This window comes from Leptodactylus fuscus, chromosome 2 (assembly GCF_031893055.1).
Source record: "Leptodactylus fuscus isolate aLepFus1 chromosome 2, aLepFus1.hap2, whole genome shotgun sequence".
NCBI classification, from domain to species: Eukaryota; Metazoa; Chordata; class Amphibia; order Anura; family Leptodactylidae; genus Leptodactylus; species Leptodactylus fuscus.
In genome coordinates this window covers 27,847,155-27,860,375 of record NC_134266.1, presented here as the reverse complement: position 1 = coordinate 27,860,375, position 13,221 = coordinate 27,847,155, and the positions used below count along the sequence as shown (strand labels likewise).

Here is a 13,221-nt window from a genome sequence, read left to right as displayed (position 1 = left end):
CCTTGAAAAAAAAAAAAAAATTCTAAATATTTGTGCTAAAATTGTGACTTAAGTTTTACTCCTCATTCACCGCTTTCCACAGAGTGGGCCTATTGGTAGAGGGGCCATCGGCCCACTCATGGACCTGGTGTAGATTGCTATTTAGGTGCACAGGCACCTAATTTATGGAAAAGTGTTCACCTCTTTGTAAATTCGGTGCAAACGTCGGCATGGATTTAGAACAGCATGGAGGAAACGGATTATTTGCAACAACAAAATAAACAGTGTCCTCAGATGACCGGGGATGGATCATTGTCATCCAGTGTTGGCCTAAAAATTCCTCATACGCTCATCGTGGCCACAAAGCAACTTCCGTTCCGTGATGAGGGCTGCACCTTTTATCATAGTGCCAAGGGCGGTTTGAGCGTATGTGATGTTCCTACTTTATCCAGTAAAGTAGTCATGGCAAATTAGTAAAGAAATCTTCAAATTTTGGGGGCCCCTTCTGCTGACAGTTCAGCATAGGACAAAGGTCCAACAAGGACAATCAGTCAGTCCAGATATTTGATCAGGATTTATGATCCTTAAAGGGGTTTTCTTGCCTATTATGGTACATATTTAACTCCATCCCTGTGGTGCTGAGCGAAGTAGCGTCTCTACATAACCTCATCCCTCCCTCAGTGTCTGTAAGGCTGTGGCCAATTGTACAGACGGAAAGGAATTGTGAAAAGGAGCATTTACAAATGGCTGATCTCTTGGTTCTCATCTCTAGGAACTTCTAATTTGTTTGACCTCAGTAGGAGACAGAATCATATCAAAAGAAATGATGAATTTAAAGGGAACTTCTGACCAGGTTTGGGGTCTCCAAATCAGCACCATGTCCCTATACTGAATTGGCATTGGGCCTCGAACCTGGTAAGCTGAGTCCTATTCATTGCAGAGTTATTGATTCTTATTACCTTCAATCCACCATAGATCAGCCAGTCTATAATAAAGCTCACTTTAGGAGCAAAAACATAACTCTTTGTTCACAAATTGGTGAAACCGTGCAGAGATGTTCATTAGAGATGAGCGAGTACTGTTCGGATCAGCCGATCCGAACAGCACGCTCGCATAGAAATGAATGGACGTAGCCGAAACGCGGGGGGGTTAAGCGCGCCGGCTACGTCCAAGCGGAAGTACCAGGTGCATCCATTCATTTCTATGGAGCGTGCTGTTCGGATCGGCTGATCCGAACAGTGCATCGGCGGTGGAGCAGAGTTGCCTTCTGACAATTGCAAATGTTCTGGCTCTAGGAATCCGTGATCAGTCTTGATTGATCTGTATCTGATCATGGTTATCTGTAAGTAAGATATATATCAATATATCCATAGTGGCACTGCCATCATGTCGTGCTTTATCGTAGCCCTGGAGGATCTTTCATGTACTTTGAGTTCCGGTTACACATAAACAGTTGTCCCAATCTGCTGGTTTCTGTGGGACACACCATCTATCTTATGGCTATAGGGGGATTCCAACTGTCCTACTACAACAGATGATATTGACCAGGCATGGTACAATTCAAAATGGCTTACCATTTTCTCCCCAGCCTTTTCCCATTGAAACCAATTGAGTTTGACCGAACTGGGCATACACGTGTATGGGGAATTTTTTAAGCAATGGCCGTCAAACGGTAGAGCATTCGATCAACACCTGTTAAATATGTTTGGGCACCTCTAGAAACATTACGAAACACTGATGTAAACCCAAGTCAGTATCTTATTAATAGAAATTAATATAGCGATGAAGGATACAAGACTTAGTTACAAAGTGACTTCTAGGTCATGGAGCCAATAACTCCAATGACAAGATGTTTGATCTTAAAACGCTCGATTGCACTGAATTAAAAAAAAAAAAAAAAATAAAAACGTTATCTTACCCAATTACCTTCATATCTGAGCAAAATTGACTTTTGATACTGAATTTTAAGTTGGGGGATTTAGGTTATTCATTTCTCCCCCCCCAAGGCCATTTTATTCTCATTTATTTTCAATTTGCGAGCGTCCGCCCTGGTTCAGACTCCGTCAATTAGCCAGGAGATGTAAAATTATACCGTACTTTGATGCAAATGAAAGCTATTTGCGTGAAGTAAATGAATGCTAACATACAGTATATGAAAGATTAAGTATCCGTACTTATTACCCGCAGCTTTAGACATGTTGATCAGATAGTACTGGCGGGTGTACATTAAAATGGAAATGCAGTCCTCCTTGACATTTCTCAACCTAAGACCTGGATCTTCTAATGAGCGGAGAAGGTCATTGTGAGCAAGACATGGGGAAGTGATGGCTGAGGATATAGACATTACATTATAGTTGGTCAACCATAGACTGCAATGAGGCGTATTAATGGCCATAATGGCCGTGAGAGTTTAATGTATTAACAACTGTGTTATAGTAACAGTTAGCGATTTTCCTCTAAGCTAATGTTACAATGCAGATACCGTATGCATAATATTACTTTTAGTGTGGGAAAGCTATCTGAGGCTTTTGATATACTCGAGTATAAGCTGAATTTTTCAGCACAGCAATTTTTTGCTGAATTCCCCCCACCCCTAGGCAAATACTCGAGTCAATAAGTTTTCCCAGTTTTTGTGGTAAAATTAGGGGCTTCGGCTTATATTCGGGTTGGCTTATACTCGAGTATATACGGTATATTGCCCTATTCATGCCCAAAATAGAGGCTGTCGCGAATCACGATACAGCCGCACATTTAGGATACCCTTGCCCGTGCCCAATAGTCTGGCAAAAATTGCATCAAAAAGCAGTCTTCTAGAATGGTGAGAAATATGGGAAGCTGAAAATCCATCACAGCAGATATGTTTTTGGTAAGGTGATGGTTATCACATAGAGGTGGTCTTTTGGAGAAGCTTCATTGTGGTTTTTTGCAGGTTTGTAAAATCCTGCTAAGGGTAAGTGCACACGGGGTATTTTGGTCAGGATTTTGAGGCCGTATCCGCCTCAAAATCCTGACCAAAAAGACGTCTCCGATTTAAATCAATGGGAGCAGGTCAGTTCTTCTTTTCCGGGAGCCATTTGGTCCGACTTCCGGAAAAAAGAAGCGACATGCTTATTCTTTCAGGCGGATTCACCTCGCGATTCGGCCTGAAGACTCTTCCTCCAGACTAGGCCTATTCATTTGGGCCTAATCCTAATTCTACGGAGAACTACAGGAGCGTAATGCGCATGCGTGCAATTGCGGAGTGTGACCCCAATCAGAAGAAGACGCTGATGCTGTTGAAGATGGAGGCGGCGCTGGAGACAATTCTCTGGCAGCAGTGGAGATGCCCTCCATCGCTGTTTGAGCGCTGGGGCCCGCCCCCATTGCTGCAAGAGAACTCATTTGCATACTGGTAAAAACTGGTATTTCTACGGAACAGCAGGCCAGAGGCGACTGAGCAAGGTAGGAGACGAATAGCCTTTCCTAAGGCTATTCTGACATGGTAAATAGAAAAAAAAATGTTGTTTTAGTGGTAGAATCCCTTTAAAGCAGCTGTCCAAACATCATCTCAAAATTGATATGTAAGTCAGGACCTGCCACAGACCATTATCTGCTATTTATTTTCCATAGTACTTGCTGCTTGGCTGCTTTTGACTCTGTTTTATTAGGGCAGAGCTATAATCTCTGGCTACAGTTTAGCTGCAGTGTCTAAAAGGAGTCTTGAGGTCGTCTGAGAAACACCCCCTGTCTCATCATTGCTTCAAGTTGCAGCTCCCTCCTACCCCCTTGTGCTCCGCCTCCTCAGATTGGTTGCTTTGTATAATACAAGTCTATGACATTGCATGGAGATCTGATTTCCTTCGCAACAAAGGCAGAATGCTTCTATAGTACAGCCTACTAATCCGACAGGGAGAAAAAGATGACTAGCTGGTGATTGCTGGACGTGTAACTGAGGCAAGCAAGTCTGTGAAAGGAGACCTAAAGGGGTTTTCCAAGTGATAAAATTGCTTTAAATACAGCTGATAGTGGATTAAAAATGTGAAATTCTCTGCAATGACTCTTGACACCTGGAAAATGCCCTGAAATGCCCTCTTGGTCAATCACTTACCATAGCAGTGACCCGCCTTAACCGATGATTGGCCAAGCATACATGTCCGGAAGTAAAGACCAGCAGATAGATGAACAGACTTAAAGGGATTCAATCATTAAATTGCAATTTTTTTTGTCTGCCTAACACGTAGGAATAGCCTTAAGAAAGGTTACTCTTCTACCTTTAGATGTCTTCTCTGTGCCGCTGTTCGGTAGAAATCCCAGTTTTATTCTGTATGTAAATGAGTTCTCTCGCAGCACTGGGGGTGGTCCCCAGCTCTCAGACAGCACTGGTGGGGGTGTCCCCAATGCTGCGAGAGAACTCTCCAGCAACGCCTCTATCTTCGCCTAGAACGGCCTTTCCCCCTGCGTCTTCTTCCGGAGCTGGCTTCAAGCTTCTAGGCATGCGCAGTCATCTCTGCCGTCAAGCCTCGGGCGGGGCCGACTGAGCATTCCCGCGGCCATTTTGTTAACCTACCAGGTATCTGTTTACTGAATTATTTTACGCATTGTGAGCCATTTATACGGAATATTTACCTACCAGAAAATCCTTTTAACTAATGCTAGGTTCATACTTGTGTTCGGTGTTTCCGTTCTTCGAGTCCACTTGGGCACCCGAAAAACAGAAACCCTATACGCTTAAAAAGCAGTTACTCATGGAAATCCGTGGGCCCCATAGACTGTAATTGGGTCCTCCAGGTAGCCGCCTGGTATTCTCTTCAGTATAAAATCAGCAGAGAGAGGAGTTCTGCTTGCAGGACTTTCCTCTCCACCTATTTTAAATGAATGAGAGACGGAGTCCCCAAATGTTAGTGTGAACCTATTGTAAAGACGCATTTTTGTTTCTCCTGAATAGAAAGGTGACAGTGTTTATGGAGGTCAAGAGCTGCAGGATAGCTTTAAAAATTTGGCAACCATATGTAGGACTACTTCAAAGAGGTCCATGCATAGAGCCAGTCTTCATATCCCCTGTATCGGCAGAGGGGCCACCTCAACATAATTCCGACACACCCTCTGCTAGGCTTGGGGATGATTTACATGATCTTAAATTTGGTGGAGCCAATGGCCATGCCCACACCACACTCTGCACCGCACTCCCTCGCAGAAAAGTGTCGGGGGGCGGCACAAAATTTTTAAAAAAGTTGCAATATTTTGCCCTAAAGCTGGGTTTGCATAAATAGTTGCAATTTTTTTGGGCCTTGTACTGTATGCAAGGAAATCGGAAGACAAGACGTGATCAATCTGCCCCTTAGTGTTTTTTAGGAACAGATTGAGAATAAGCAGCCCTACCAGATCCTCTTTAACTGCAGATAAAATGTCTAATCATATCAATGCCGTGTTTGCTGGAAGGTTACACCGTTCCAACAATACCTTGTACAATGTACATTAGTTAGAAAAAAAACACGTACATCGCTTTGCTGCAAAACTGGGTTATTAAAGGTAACATCGAAGCCGTAAAATCTGCCGCACAAAGAACGTAACGGAGAGACAACCGAAGAGAAATTTTATTTGGGTTCACGAAGTCAATTTATAATTTCACTTCCTAAACATAGAATACAGCGTGTACAATAAATGTGGTTAGAGGTGAAGGAGGTATAAAATTTCTAGACTTTTATAGAATGGAATAGAATGTACTTTTTGTTACTGTCTGGTTTGCCATTAACCGAGCAAGGTCATCCTATTACTATGGAGTAGAGCATTGATGAATTTCTCGAAAACTTTTTTTTGTTTTTTCCTCTATTTATTTTATTTTTTTTATTTATTTTTTTAAAGCCAGCAAATTGCTTTTTAACTAGGCCAGTTAATAACGTCCATAAACGTTAAACTATTGCGGATAGTCCGTGGCTCTCAGTTAATTGAGTTAAAAAGCAAATTGATCGGTTTAGTATCATTTGCATTTCTTTATTGTGCGGTTTTATGTTTCATTCCGCCTTCACGGCGTATTATACATCACTGTGTTTGGGTATTTATATTTTAAGTCTTTGTATGGGCAAAGTCGTTTAATAAGTAATTAACCTTACAGATAAAGCCACACTTACGCCTTTAGTATTGTTTGGTAAGAGTCATTTAGTTTCTGACTTACAGTACAATGGACGGACATTGAAGATGTAATAAACGGAACTGTAATCCTAATGGAACGAGAGAACGAGAACTTTCCTTTTACGATGGACTAAGTCATTGCCGAGTCCTCATCACATATTTGTCGTCTAATTAAGACTTAAGAAAGGTTATTCTTCTCCTACCTTTAGAGGTCTTCTCTACGCCGCCATTCAGTAGAAATCCCGGTTTTCTTCGGTATGCAAATGAGTTCTCTCACAGCACTGGGGGCGTCCTCAGTGCTGTGAGAGAAATCTCCAGCGATGCCTCTATCTTCTTCTGGAAAGCCCTCTCCCTGTGTCTTTTTCCGTCTTGGGTTTCAATCTTCTAGGCCTCTGGCAGAGAAGACTGCGCATGCCCGTTGCCACAAGTAAGCTGTGTAAGCGGCCATTTTCTTGTAGCCTGTGGGCATGCGCGGTCTGCTCTGCCCGAGGCTCGATGGCAGAGCCGACTGCACATGCGTAGAAGCTTCAACCAAGCTCCGGAAGAAGACGCACAGTGAGGCTGTTCCTGAAGAAGTTGGAGGCGGTGCTGTAGATTTCTCTCGCAGCATTAGGGACGCCCCCAGTGCTGTTTGAGCACTGGGGACCGCCCCCAGTGCTGCGAGAGAACTCATTTGCATAAGACGAAAATGGGGATTTCTACCGAATGGCAGCACGGAGAAGACCTCTAAAGGTAGGAGAAGAATAGCATTTCTTAAGGCTATTCCTACTTGTGATCAAGAAAAATATGTGATTTTAATGACCGGATCCCTTTAAACGTTGAGAGCTCTGGACATGGATGTTTTAGGACCTATTTACTCAGCCATGTCTGTGCCTGGGGAGCATGGCCCATGTGATGGAAATATTTTGCAGCCCAACTAAACTCACAGAATCTTAGTCAAGTATAATGCTATGAGTTCATGAACGACCACAGTTCTGCTGTCTCATACTCGAATGTTGCGTACAGGACAGTAGATCTGTGATCAGGCTGGGAAATGAGTCTGTCACAAGCCATGTTTACTGGCCCATAGACTGTTGTGTGTCTTCAAAGTATTATATACTTAAATTCTTATTTAAATGGGTCATGCCATTACAGACAGGATAGGAGATAAGTGCCCTCCCTGTGAACGAAGCATCAATATACTTACATCGCTGTCACTCATTTCACTTTAATGGGTCTGCCAGAATCGCAACAGCTCCATAGAAGTGAATGGAGTGTCAGTCACACAAGTGCACTGTCACTTCATTCACAGAAAGGATAGGTGTATATAGTGGTACAGCCCCCTAAGAGGTGTTTTCCCACAAATAACCTGTTTCCCATCCCATCCCATCCCATTCACTAGGTAAGCGCCCCTAACTGCACCCAGGTTTGCCCCATTGCTTGAGTGACATCTCCGACCCCTAAAACAAAAACATAGTCAGCCATTTTAGGAATATTTTTATTCTTTTTCCTCTCTGTTTGTATTGTTTTGCACATTTTCCTTAATGCCTTGCTCCCAAGTATATGATCGCACTGGATACTGATTCTGAGCAGTATGGAGGACATCAAAGGATTAATCACAGGACAGAATTTTTTACCGAAAATCTTCCTTTTAACAGCCGGCAGTATTCGGTTTTGGTACGTATGACGTAAAGTAGAGTTTTAACTGAAGTCATTTGTAAAGTTCACACATATAATCGCTGTATTGTACGGTATGAGAGGGGAGGAGCCCACCGAGACTAAGTAAGTTGGAGGGTTAGGGTGCTGGATCTCTCGTGTTCCCCATACGTTTAAACCAGCTCAGTTAAAATTGAAAATTGTGGATAAAGCTTGCGTATTGTACAACGAAAAAGTTAAAGGGCTATTCCCATTTCAGCCTAACATGGCCATGGAGGGGATCTAGCACTACTTCTCCTATCCCATGGGCCAGGAGTTGGGGAGAAATGGATAAATACAGCTCTCCTATGCTATTTACATAGATTTAAATGGGAATTACGGAAACAGTGTAGCCTCACTCTGTTACTGTTTTCTGAAAGGCTATTCAGCGCTATGGGAAATGCAGCCCAGAACAGCACTATCTACTGTTACCATTAGTCCCACTATAGGACTTAGGAGCGGTTACTATCATCTCGGCAGAGATTACACGTTACCCTTCAAGTCATATAATAATGCTATACGCAAAGTATAGTCTGAAAGGTTAGGAGCACTTAAACTATACATGGCTATAGATTAGGTTGGTGGACTCTCTCCTACCATACTGCGAGGGTTAATGGCACAGAGGACCCGTCCTATAATACGCTGCTACCATATACTGTGGTGACAGATCCGCTCTCATAGGCCTGCAAAGCAAACGCAGTCATGTATGTACATTTCAACCATGAAGATTTTCTTCCTGTTGGAGTCAACTGTAAGGGGGAGTTCACACGGTGTAAAGTGGAGCGCAATCTGGCACGTATACGCATGTCAGCAGTTTGCGCGCTCAAAAAGATCCCATTGATTTCAATAGGAGTTACGATCGTATACAGCGTGTAATTTTGCGCCCGTAATATTGCGGCCGTATACGATTGTAACTCCCACTGAAATCAATGGGATCTTTTTGAGCGCGCAAACTGCTGACACGCGTATACGTGCCAGATTGCGCGCCACTTTACACCGTGTGAACTCCCCCTTAGTAATGCCGGCCCAGCTGATAACCTATAGGAAGCCCTAAAAATGTAGTGTAGTCAAATGTAGATTGTGAATGGGGTTTTTAAAATAAATCCAATTCACGAAGACTACAACATGTTCACATGGCAACCAAAAATCTGCAGTCCGCTATCTAAAAATGAAAAAGTATATGGACTTGCAAATTTTTCAGGTGCAGGGAAAAAATGTACATGTATTGTAAAGTCTTATATTTTTCATTAAAGGGGCTCTATCAGCAAAATCATACTGATAGAGCCCCACATATTCGTGAATAGCCTTTAAAAAGGCTACTCAGGCACCGTAAATCTTATATTAAACTACCCCCCCCCCCCGTTTTAAAATAATAACATAAAAAAGAATGTGCTCTACTTACGCATCGTGCACGCTGGGCGGGCATTCAGGGTGTGTCTTCATCTTCATCCCTGCCTCCTCTTCCTCCGATGTCCTCGGGTCCCGTCTTCCTCCGGCGCTTGCAAACGGACAGTGATAAAAAAAAAAAAAAAATGGCCTGGGCGCATGCGCAGTAGCATGCGGCTTCTTCTACGGCTACTGCGCATGTGCCCAGGCTATTTTTTTTTTATCAGTGTCCGTTCGCGAGCGCCGGAGGAAGACGGGACCCGAGGACATCGGAGGAAGAAGAGGCGTGGATGAAGATGAAGACACACCCTGAATGCCCGCCCAGCGTGATGCGTAAGTAGAGCACATTCTTTTTTAGGTTATTATTTTAAAACGAGGGGGGGGGGTAGTTTAATATAACATTTACGGTGCCTGAATAGCCTTTTTAAAGGCTATTCACGCATATGTGGGGCTCTAGCAGCATGATTTTGCTGATAGAGCCCCTTTAATGGGGTTGCAAAAAAAAAAAAAAAAAAACCTGCCCGATAAAGTCTTAAACTGTTCAGGATTTCGTATGTCACCTAGAATCAGAGTAGGAACCTATACATAACAGGGGCATAACTTTTTGACTAACGTGGTATCATAACACCCAATTATCAATTTATTTACACATTTCCAGGAGGAATAACAGAGGCACCGTAACACACAGACTCCAGATTTATCAGAGTCTTAGCATTTCCTTAGCACACCTGTCAGCAGAGCCGGCAGCTTCTTCCTAAGCAGATATTGTACCGTTTGCCGTTTGAAGAATCTGTGACTCCATTTGTGACATGTAGAACATTTTGTACATTTCACTCGGGTTTTTCTTTCTTCCTTTATTTTCATAAATGAAAAGACATTTGAGACACCGTGTTATTGTGCTCCACTCATTTGTTGCTCTGAAACCGTTTTCCGCGGCGAAAGAATTCTAATAGCGGCGAACGTAGCGCACCTTCAAGTGTTATTGATGGAAACAGGCCGGAGGAGATTTTACCGGTTGCAAATGACTTGCTGCACTCTAGTGGTTAACATTTAGCACTTCACTTAACATTCTGCCGGCCGCACGCTGCTTATTATGCCGTCGTAGTTACACAAAGAAGATTTCCTAGTATTTGTATAGTCTGTCTTCTGACAACACATTTGATTTTTCTTTTCTTTTTTTTTTTTGTCTCTCTCGAATTGTTTTCCTATATTTCAGGTTTACATTCCGTGCCGAGTGGCGCTTGTTCTTCGTAATGTTGACAACTATTAAGGACTGAAGATGCATCTTTATCTCTTCTGCGTGAGCTCAGGTTGTCTTGAAGGAGAACGATTCGCACAATGCGTAGTGTCATAGAACGTGCTCAAGGTTATTCACAATAGTCTAATGGATAACTAGCTCGAGCGCGACACTCTCCAACCTCGTGTATACATAGATGGAGCCCGATGGCAGCAATACTGTATGTCGTTTCTAATTCGCACTATTACGAGACTTGTACCTGTACGTCGTGACCTTTTCTTTAGACCTCTGTTTTCTATCAAGCAATCCATTATCCAGGGTAAATACATTGTATCCGTTGATATTGGTTACATTTCGATTTAATTGCACTACAGAGCGAAATTAATTTATTTTGACCTGTAATAATTTGTTTTGTCAGGCATGTTACATTAGACCACGTGGTGTATTAGATGAGTCCCTAACGTCCTGTCCTTTATAGTCCATATTTTAGGCTCACCACTTACCTTACACTGCATAGATGCCAACAGTGCTGGACAGTGGACCTCAAAAGTGCTGGAGTTTATTTACACCCCGTGCCCATGAGCTGGGGCTTATTCTGGTGACTGCTCTACTTCCCGTTCCCCATACACATGCTTAGTTTAGCCAAGTGTGCAGGTATTCTCTATAGGGAGAAGGGAATACGCTGCTTTTTAGGCACCTCTGGTGGCGGTTTTTCTCTAGTGATATAAAGGATCAGACATGTTGCAATCCAACAGCTCCGTTGACGGCCTTCCCAGTATTAAGTTAAGTTCACACAGGGTTCTTTGGTCAGGATTTTGAGGCCGGATGTGGCCTCAAAATCCTGACCAAAAAGACGGCTCCCATTGAAATCAGTGGGATCCGGTCAGTTCTTTTTATGGGAGACGGAACAAATGGCTCCCGGAAAAAAGAACTGACCGGCTCCCACTGATTTCAATGGGAGATGCTCATTCTTCAGGCGGATTTGCCTCACGACATCCACCTGAAGACACTCCCTCCTCCGGACTAGGCCCATTCATTAGGCCTAATCTGGAGTGGAGTGCACGTCTGGATACCTGTGCACTGCATCGGCATCCAATCACAGCTACCCGTTTTTTGGTCCGGAACCTGAGGCGACCTCCGTCTCAGGTTCCGGACCAAAAAACCCTGTGTGAAACCCAGCCTCAGAGTGCACACCGAAATATCTGGTAATGTAGAACTCCTACAAATGTTTTTTATTTTTCGCCCATTAGAAAGGAGCATGACGTAATTGCCACTCTTTTTTCGGTCCTCAGCTATGTCATGTGACCAGCAATCAGATCCTCCATCTGACACAGGAGATTAGGGAGTGTAAATGCCTATCTTAGGGTAAGTTCACATGGATTCCTCTCCGCCCCTATGGATCCCCCAAAAGTTGAAGCCTTTCTCTGCAGGTTTGGTTAGCACCATATTCAATGGGGATCATCCAGCGTGCACTTCGCGGCGCGGCCAGGTGGGAGACACGTAAAAAAAAACAAATACCTGTCACCGCCTCCCATCGAAAACGAGAGCCGTAATCCGGATGTTTTTTGGAGGTAATGTTAAGGCAGAATACGCTCTAAATTTCTCTCTAGGATCTTACCCTAAGTGATAACCTCTTTATCTATCTATGGCGGCATCAACTCTACGTCTGTTCCATCTCCGATGAGTAACATTGTTTCTTCTTCTGCCCATTGATGAGCCTGTGAGGTTAGTATTCACTGAGTTACCCAGTTACTGCTGACACATATATATAGTTTTTTAGACTCCGTACCTTCAGGTAGGATCTATGGGATTGTACACAACTTGTTGGATAACCACATAAATGTATTTGGCACGGCCGGCTTCTGAGAGAGAGCGCACAGCACTAGACGCTTTGGACAGCAGAATATTACTTTTCTGAGTTATATGGTAGAACTGGAATATTTTAGTTTGGTACTGCAATTTTTTTTTGCATTTTCAAGATGTTTGATTTAGTTTGCTTTTATGGTTTTATTTTTATCTTTTTCAGTTTGGTTTACTTTTTAAGCTTTTCTTTAGCTTATAGATTTAATATATACAGGATATATAACTTTATGAGGTACCAATATAATTCAAGGTGCTACTTTTAGTGACACTGGTCCAGAAAATCTCACCCGTTTTGTAACATGTATTTTGTGTTCTTTGGAAGACCAATAGCAGTATTCGCTTGGAAATTGTTCCTTGTAGTCCTCTTGAGATCATGGAAAAATCAGATTGTGGTTACAATGGGCCATCTTTTTGATTCACCATCTGGTTCATCATATATACAACCTTATCAAAGGTTGTGGAGTCAGTAGCCCAAACCACCGACTCAGACTCCTGCTCTCTGGCTCTTGCACAAATGGGTGACGGCTCTGGTCAATCGGAAGCCAAAATTGGTTCAACATCATGTCTCCAACTTCTCCAGGCAGATCAGCAGAACATAGTAACCGCTATTTTGGGACACCTTCGCCATCTACTTACCACCATAATGATATATATAATGCACTTATAATTCCACTTACAATAAATGAGCTGCTTGAAGAGATTATACCAATTTTTGGGAGTTGCCCAATCGATAGGTTACAAGATAACACTATGAATGTAATCAATCCTGAGAAAGGAGTCTGGTTCCAGCATTTTGATAGAATGGTGGGCCAAGTATGCATCCTGTTATTCCTTTCATTCTCTATGAGAGCACCAGAGAGTGCGGAGTACAGAGCTCATAAAGTTATCCCCTATCATATAAATAGGGGATTTCAGAAGTTGATAAAACAAACTTGTCACCTGAAAATCCTATCAGTGGGAAGAGCTGAGCGGAA

At 43.0% G+C, this 13,221-nt stretch overlaps 1 protein-coding gene across 1 annotated transcript in view; it reads left to right on the top strand.

Moving 5' to 3' along the window:
- The window catches only part of GBE1 (1,4-alpha-glucan branching enzyme 1), a 115,566-nt gene extending 104,390 nt beyond the window's left edge, over positions 1-11,176 (top strand). Inside the window, exons 16-17 of the mRNA XM_075263547.1 lie at positions 7,626-7,743; positions 10,364-11,176. Of these exons, the coding sequence (XP_075119648.1) occupies positions 7,626-7,743; positions 10,364-10,417 (172 nt within the window). The 3' untranslated portion in view covers positions 10,418-11,176. The remainder of the gene's footprint in view (positions 1-7,625; positions 7,744-10,363) is intronic.
- Positions 11,177-13,221: the final 2,045 nt, after the last annotated feature.